General features: G+C 49.9%; 1 protein-coding gene across 1 annotated transcript in view; it reads right to left on the bottom strand.

Annotated features, from left to right (window-relative positions):
• Positions 1–8,048, bottom strand: part of akap6 (A kinase (PRKA) anchor protein 6) — a gene marked incomplete at both ends in the record, with an annotated part of 211,527 nt that overhangs the window by 76,874 nt on the left and 126,605 nt on the right. Inside the window, one exon of the mRNA XM_080527377.1 lies at positions 6,764–6,916. Coding sequence (XP_080383503.1) covers positions 6,764–6,916 — 153 coding nt within the window. The remainder of the gene's footprint in view (positions 1–6,763; positions 6,917–8,048) is intronic.

Raw genomic sequence — 8,048 nt, 5'->3', positions numbered from 1 at the left:
CTCCCCGCCTCCCTCCCTCTTCCCTCTCCCCCCCAACGAGGAGAGGAGAGAGGAGAGGAGAGGAGAGGAGAGGAGAGGACATGTGTTGTAAAGGAGAGGGGAGTGGTTCCAGAAACAGAGGCAGCAGTGAGGGATGCTCTGGGCCGTCCTCCATTCTCCTCAGATCCATTTAACATCAATCTCCCTGTGAGGAGCAGTCCTGCTCTGCTGATAGGAGGCACGCGCTACTGTACCTAATTCATCACCCCCCCCTCCCTCCCTCCCCCTCCTCCAGCCTCCTCTCTCCCCCCGTCGCTCCCTTCCTCCCCCTCCTCCCTCTCCACCAGCCTCCTCTCTCCCCCCCTCCCCCCCCCCTCCTCCCTCTCCACCACCCTCCTCTCTCCCTCTCTCTCCACCACCCTCCTTTCTCCCTCTCTCTCCACCACCCTCCTCTCTCCCTCCCTCTCCACCACCCTCCTCTCTCCCTCCCTCTCCACCACCCTCCTCTCCCCTCCCTCTCCACCACCCTCCTCTCTCCCCCCCTCCCTCCCCCCCTCCTCCCTCTCCACCACCCTCCTCTCTATCCCCCTCCTCTTCCCCTCTCCCCCTCCCTCCCTCCCTCTCCACCACCCTCCTCCTCTCCCCCCCCCCCCTCCACCCCCCCCCCCCCCCCTCCCCTTCACTCTCTCTCCCCATCACAACACGCCAGCCTGTCACACTGAGCGATGTTGGGAGAGTGTCTTATTGACACTCCTCATGTCTCAGCTCAGCTGACTCTCTGAGAGAGAAGAGAAGAGAACACCTTTAATTGATGCTGCTAATCCCTGTGGCTAATCTGGAGGAGGAAGAGGAGGGGGGTGTGGAGAGTGGGGGCTGTAGCAGGGGTCTTAGGGAGAGTCCCCCCCCCCCTCTCCTCTCCTCTCCCTCTCTCTCTCTCTCTGAGGTGGAGTGTTTGGAGAGTCTTTCTCCTTGAATGGCAGCTGTCCTGTATTTATCAGCTTCAAGGCTTCAAGGCTGGGTAGTGATCCAACAGGCCGGAACCGTGGTGGGGGAGAGAGGGAGGAGAGGGGAGAGAGGGAGGAGAGGGAAGAGAGGGAGGAGAGGGGAGAGAGGGAGGAGAGGGAAGAGAGGGAGGAGAGGGGGAGAGAGGGAGGAGAGGGGAGAGAGGGAGGAGAGGAAAGAGAGGGGGAGGGAGGAGAGGGAGGAGAGGGGGGAGAGGGAGAGAGAGGGAGGAGAGGGGGGAGAGGGAGGAGAGGGAGGAGAGGGAGGAGAGGGAGGAGAGGGGAGAGAGGGAGGAGAGGGAGGAGAAGGAGGAGAGGAAAGAGAGGGGGGAGAGGGAGGAGAGGGGGGAGAGGGGGTAGAGGGAGGAGAGGGAGGAGAGGGAAGAGAGGGAGGGAGAGGGGAGAGAGGAGAGGAGGGAGAGATAGGGAGAGAGAGGGTGGGCAGTGGGGTAGTGGTGGTCTAGTGGATAGTGAGTTGGACTTGGGATCGGAAGGTTGTGAGTTCAAATCCCGCCTGAAGCCACACCACTACTAGTGTGCCCTTGGGTAAGGCACTTAGCCCTCAGTTACTCCAGGGGGAATGTCCCTGTAATTCGTAATTGTAAGTCGCTTTGGATAAAAGCGTCTGCTAAATAGCAACATTAACATTAACATTATAGAGGGAGAGAGAGAGAGGGAGAGACAGGCCGGAACCGTCATGGGAACAGAGAAGAGGCGGTGGGAGAGAAGAGGAAGGGAGAGAGAAGAGGAAGGGAGAGAGAAGAGGAAGGGAGAGAGAAGAGGAAGTGTTACGGTCTCCTCCCTCCACTGTTGTCTTGTTCTGATTGTGTTGCAGGATGGCAGTGGGGAGAGGAGGCCTGATTGGCTGATGTAGCACACCTGTGGCTATTTAAGTTGTGCATTGGGGATCAGTCCCTCTCTCTCTTTCTCCATACAGGTTATGCTTTTTGACTCCTTTGTTAGTGGCAAACGTTTTGTTCCTTTGTTTACACCTTACAACATTCCACATACAGATCACTCACCCACACCCTACACAACTGATATCACATCCCATTTCTAGATTACTTATTTTTCCTTAGTTATTAAATAAAATCATCATTTATCTTTACACTCGACTTGTCTCCCTATTTTGTCACTTACTCTGAGCCGGGTTAGTGACAAATGGGGGCTCGGCCGTCGGATTTAGTTGTTGTAGGACCTTTTGTTGTAGTTTGGTTAGCGCTCTTTGTTTCACTGTTTGATAGGTTCAGTGATTTGGGATTTTTTGGTAAAGCGTTGTTCTTTGTTAAATTGGTTGGTTCGTTGGTTCGTTGTTCTTTGGTTGGTTCTTTGTTAAATTGGTTAGTTCGTTGGTTCGTTGTTCTTTGGTTGGTTCTTTGTTAAATTGGTTAGTTCGTTGGTTCGTTGTTCTTTGGTTGGTTCTTTGTTAAGCGCTAAAACATTTGGGAGATAAGTTGGGTATTGTTTTGTTGATGCTGTGGCATCTTAGTTACCTTTCTGTTGTGATTTGTGCCAACAGTTATTTGTGTTTGTTTGTGTGCTGGGGGAGAGAGAGGACTACGGTTTGTCTCCAGACACTTGCCCAGGCTAGAGACGCCATTTGCTCTACTATCTGTTGGGACACCTAGGTAGGAGTGTGGTTGTTCCTTGTGCAGTGGTGAGAGATTTAGGAGCTGATGCCTTATACCCCATGTTAGGCATAGCGGCGTATTTCCTTTGGGGAGTGCGTTGGGCTTTTGTTGTTTTTTTTAAATTATTTTTGTGTGGTAACCGTGGCTAGAGCAGTGGTCTCGGGGGCATCGCCGTAGCACGGGTGAGTGCGCCAGCGTGCTGGTTACTTGTTCCGTGTTAGCGGTATTGAGTGCGTAATTACCCACCACGAAGCCACACGAAGACTACGAAGACTAGGGTTGAGCTATCTAGGATTTGGGGAAGCTCCGTTGAACATCTCCATTGCTGCGCTCGGTGCGACTGCGACTGCTACTGTTTTGTGTGCTTCAACAGGTGGGGAGGCATTTGTTGTTATAGTAGTTACGTGCACATTAATCATGGCTTCTATTGTCGAAGAGTTCATGCAGAAACCATCAGTGGAGTTGTTAGAGAGATGTAGTAAGGACCAACTTTTGAAAATCGCGGATCTCCATAAGATTGAAATAAGTAAAACTGTTAGCCGTCTCAAGGAGACTTTAAGAACGGTCGTGATGGATAATCTGATTCAAGCTGGTATCCTGGAGGAATCTCTACCCCTTACGCCTGTCCCAACTCCCGTGAGTAGTAATTTGACTTTTGACCAACAGAAGGAGTTGTTGTTGTTGCAGCAAGAGCATGAGAAAAGCAGGCAAGAGCATGAGAAAACTGTTCAATTGGAGATTGAAAAAATCTGTCAGGATACAGAACGTGCTAAATTAGAATTTCAATGGGAGCATCTTAAGTTAATTAAAGAGGGTAAAGATGTCGGGGGTTTTTCTCTCTATGATTCCGACCCCGCTAGGGAACGTGTGGGTCCCCATTTTGATATTTCTACTAACCTAAAGCTTGTGCCTAAGTTCAATGAGCGAGACCTTGACTCGTTTTTTTTTACTATTTGAGCGAGTGGCTGAGGTTAGACGTTGGTCTGATTCAGACCGCATCTTGCTCCTACAGAGCGTGATTACGGGTGGAGCCCAGGAGGCCTACTCTGCTCTAAGTAGGGCTGACTGTAGGGACTATTCCTTAGTTAAAACTGCAATTTTGCGTGCTTATCAATTGGTTCCGGAAGCGTACCGCCAACGTTTTAGAACTGCAAAGCGGCGTAATGAGCAATCTCATGTTGATTTTGTCCGTGAGTTGACGTTACAGTTTGATCGGTGGTGCTCTGCCTCATCTGTTACCAGCTATGAGGAGTTGTGTCAGTTAATTGTGTTGGAGCAGTTCAGAGATTCTGTTCCTGAGCACCTTGCTGTATATCTTGGTGAACGCGAGGTGTGTACAGCTTCTGAGGCAGCAGTGTTAGCTGATAACTTTGTTTTGACGCACAACGGCAGGTTGGGGGAGCTACGTGCTCGTGACTGGGACCGCAGTGAGAGGCGGAGCTCATCTGGGTTTCGTCCTGTTAGTTTTGAGGCGAGGAATGAGACCCCGTCCTTTAGATTTGATAGAGGCTCACAAGGAAGAGGAGCCTGTCGCTACTGCCGGGGGGGAGGTCACTGGAAGAATGAGTGTCCTGTCCTTCAGGGCAAAACCAGGTCTTTTTCTGGTCCTGAGGTAAAAACGGTTGGGCTAGCAGTTACTGAAGATGCTTGGTCTACCCCCTGTTTGTCTTGTGTGCAGCCAGATGAGAAATCTCTGGTTGTTTCAAATTATGCACCTTTCATTACGAATGGTTTTGTGTCTATCCTTGGGAGTGGGGAAAAGGTTCCAGTTAGGATATTGCGTGACACTGGTGCGTCTGATGAAGTTGTTGTGGGGGTGTGGCCGTTGCTGCCTGTTAAAGGTGTGGAGGTTATTTTGGGGAATAATTTAGCGGGTGGACGCGTCTGGGGTGACATATCCCCACCGTTGGTTGTGAAACAGTGTTTCCCTGAGGTGGTTCCATCCTGTGCTGTGACACGTGCGCTGAGCCGTGCAAATGCTGTTCCTACACCTGACCCTGAAAAAAGGGTTACAAGCAAGGCGTGTGACCTTTTGTCAAAATGTCCTAGTGTAGTTACTCGAGATGACCTGGTGATGAAGCAGAGAGCTGACCCTGTTCTTAAAGTTCTATTTGAACAGCTTCTTACTGATGACGAGGTTGTTGCGGGTTACTACCTTGAGGATCAGCTGTTGGTGAGGAAGGGGGTTCCTAAAGGAGATTGTTCTATGGGTGATCCTTTTGTTCAAATTGTTGTCCCTCACTCTAACCAGCTTACAGAGTCTGTACCATTGTGTTCTGTTCCTGCCATTGGTACATCTGTTGATCGAGTTGTCTGTAAAATTTGTGTGGAAGTGCCCAGCTCTCCTCCTGGTCCTGTGGTGGCAGCGCAGGAAGGTGAGGGTGTAGCTGGCCTTGTTTGTGTTTTTGTAGGAAGACTGATTAGATCGGAGTCTCTTGCTGACCTGCTGCTGTCTGGACTTTTGGAGCTGGTAGAATATGTGTTGACCTGGCAGCTCTTCTATTGTTTTTTATTTGATGGTGGCGGAAGCTTTTTCTGTTCTTTGAACCAGGGTGTCGTGGTTACATTTTTGATTGACCCTGGTTGAGAGTATGGTTGTGGTTACCGCATCTTTTGATTTTTTGATTTTGGTTTTTCCTGGTCATCAGCCTCTCCCTTTTTGTATCCTTCCCCTGGCTCTCTTCGCCCTCTTAAATTGCTTCCACAGGCCGTGGTTGCTGAGGTGTGCGGTGTGGCCTGGGGGGGGTGCTGTTGTGGTGAGTAGGTTGGTGGCTATGGGGATAAGTTCATTTTGTAATTTTGAGTTAGTATTTTGAAATGGTTTTGGGTCCTTTTTAGTCCCCAAATGTTATGGGGGGGGGGGGGGTGTTACGTTCTCCTCCCTCCACTGCTGTCTTGTTCTGATTGTGTTGCAGGATGGCAGTGGGGAGAGGAGGCCTGATTGGCTGATGTAGCACACCTGTGGCTATTTAAGTTGTGCATTGGGGATCAGTCCCTCTCTCTCTCTCTCCATACAGGTTATGCTTTTTGACTACTTTGTTAGTGGCAAACGTTTTGTTCCTTTGTTTACACCTTACAACATTCCACATACAGATCACTCACCCACACCCTACACAACTGATATAACTGACTATCACATCCCATTTCTAGATTACTTATTTTTCCTTAGTTATTAAATAAAATCATCATTTATCTTTACCCTCGACTTGTCTCCCTATTTTGTCACTTACTCTGAGCCGGGTTAGTGACAGAAGGGAGAGAGAAGAGGAAGGCAGAGGTGGCGAGAGGGATGAAGAGGCAGAACGAAATTGTGAGGTAGGAAGTGAGAGGCAAAGAGAGGGATGGAGGGGAAGGAAGAGAGGAGCAGGGGAGGAAGAGAGGCAGAGGAGACAGGGTAGGGTAAAGGGTTATGGAGAGAGAGAGGGATGGGTAAAGACCGGATTGTGTTGAACATGAGACCACATTACACACAAGACCACTTCACACAGTACGTGTGCATGTGTGTACAGTAGTATGTCTGTGTGTGTGTGTGCGTGTGTGTGTGTGTTTGTGTGTGTGTGTGTCTCCTGAATGATGGTGATAGGGGGGGGGGGGTCTCAAAGCCAGGTGTGAAACGGCAGAGCGCCGTAACCCTGGTGGTGACTGGGGACAGCAGATAGCATGTGTGTGTGTGTGTGTGTGTGTGTGTGATGTCTCATTCAGCTCAGAACAAACACTCAGTTTTTTTAAAAGAAGATGAGACTTCCCTGTTGCTGGGAGGGAAGAGGAGCTCTTCTTCTTCTTCTTCTGCTGTTTGTTAGGAGAGCGTGTGGAGGCCCTGACGTAGCCAGGGTAACACTGACGTAGCCAGGGTAACACCCAGTGTCCCTGATTAACACTCTGAGGAGAACCACTTCTGTTCTACCCTGTTATATTCTACCCTCCTCTCTCCTCTCTCCTCTCTCCTCTCTCCTCTCTCCTCTCTCCTCTCTCCTCTCTCCTCTCCCCTCCACCTCCCCTATCCAATCCTCTGGTCATCCCTTCCTCTCCTCCCCTAATCCCCTCCCCTCTGCCTAGCCCCCCCTCTCCTCCTCCTCCCCGAATCCCCTCCTCTCCCGCCCCTCTTCTCTTCTACTCTCCCCCCATCCTTCTCTCCTCTCCTCCAGTGTGAACGGTCCAATGAGAGTGGTACCTGTTGTTCTTGGCCATGTGTGTGTAGTCCCGCCCCCTGTCTTCCGTGCTGCAGTACTGGGGCTGCTGCAGCCGCATACTCATCTGGTCCAGGGCGTCTCTCTGGGCCTCGCAATGGCTCTGCAGCAGCTCAGCCTGCAACACAACAACAACAACACAACAACAACAACAACAACATCATCAACAACAACACCAACAACATCATCAACAACACCAACAATATCAACATCATCAACAACAACAACAACATCAACAACAACATCAATATTATCAACAACACCAACAACAACACCAACATCATCAACAACATCAACATCAACAACAACAACATCAACATCAACAACAATATCAACATCAACAACACCAACAACATCATCAACAACAACAACAACATCATCAACAACACCAACATCATCAACAACATCAACAACAACATCATCAACAACACCAACAACACCAACATCATCAACAACACCAACAACAACACCAACATCATCAACAACACCAACAACAACAATGGCCTCAATGGCCTCCCCTGGCCTCCACCAGCCTCCCCCTGGCCTCCGCTGGCCTGCTGCGAGCTGGAATTGAAGACTAACTACATGGAGATGAAGTCTTGGGCTGAGCCAATCAGAGGCTCTCGTTCCTTAACTCTATGTAAAGTGTCTTTGTTTACGTCTCTCGTCTCAACCATTCTGTCTATTTTGCAGATGCAGTGATAAAGGTCAAAGCGTTCTATGAATGCAAACAGGCTCTTCAATCAGAAACAGAAACACACACACACACACACACACTCACATACATACACAAGCACACACATACACATGCATGCAGACACACACACATACACACACACACACACACACACATACAGACATACATACATACATACATACACAAGCATACACATACACATGCATGCAGACACACACACACACACACTCATGTTGATTGTGTAATAAACAAGTAAATCAGCAGGAAGATGTATGGGCTTTCTCCTTTCATTTGCGGCGTGTCGCCATGGTTATGAGAGCTCCGTCCTGCGCTGCCGTTCATTTAGGGAACAAAATGAATCTAACGAGGAGTATTAGCCAACGCCGTCACCGCCACTTCTCTACTTCTCCTCCTCCTCTCCTCCTCCTGTCCTCCTCCTCTCCTCCTCTCCTCCCAGGAATTTGCTTTCATTTGGCTTCTCTTTGACTCACAACGCCTGCTCGCTCTCTCTCTCTCTCTCTCTCTCTCTCTCTCTCTCTCTCTCTCACACACA

This window comes from Nansenia antarctica (genome assembly GCF_963989245.1).
Source record: "Nansenia antarctica genome assembly, chromosome: 3".
NCBI classification, from domain to species: domain Eukaryota; kingdom Metazoa; phylum Chordata; class Actinopteri; order Argentiniformes; family Microstomatidae; genus Nansenia; species Nansenia antarctica.
This window is presented reverse-complemented; position numbering and strand designations above follow the sequence as displayed.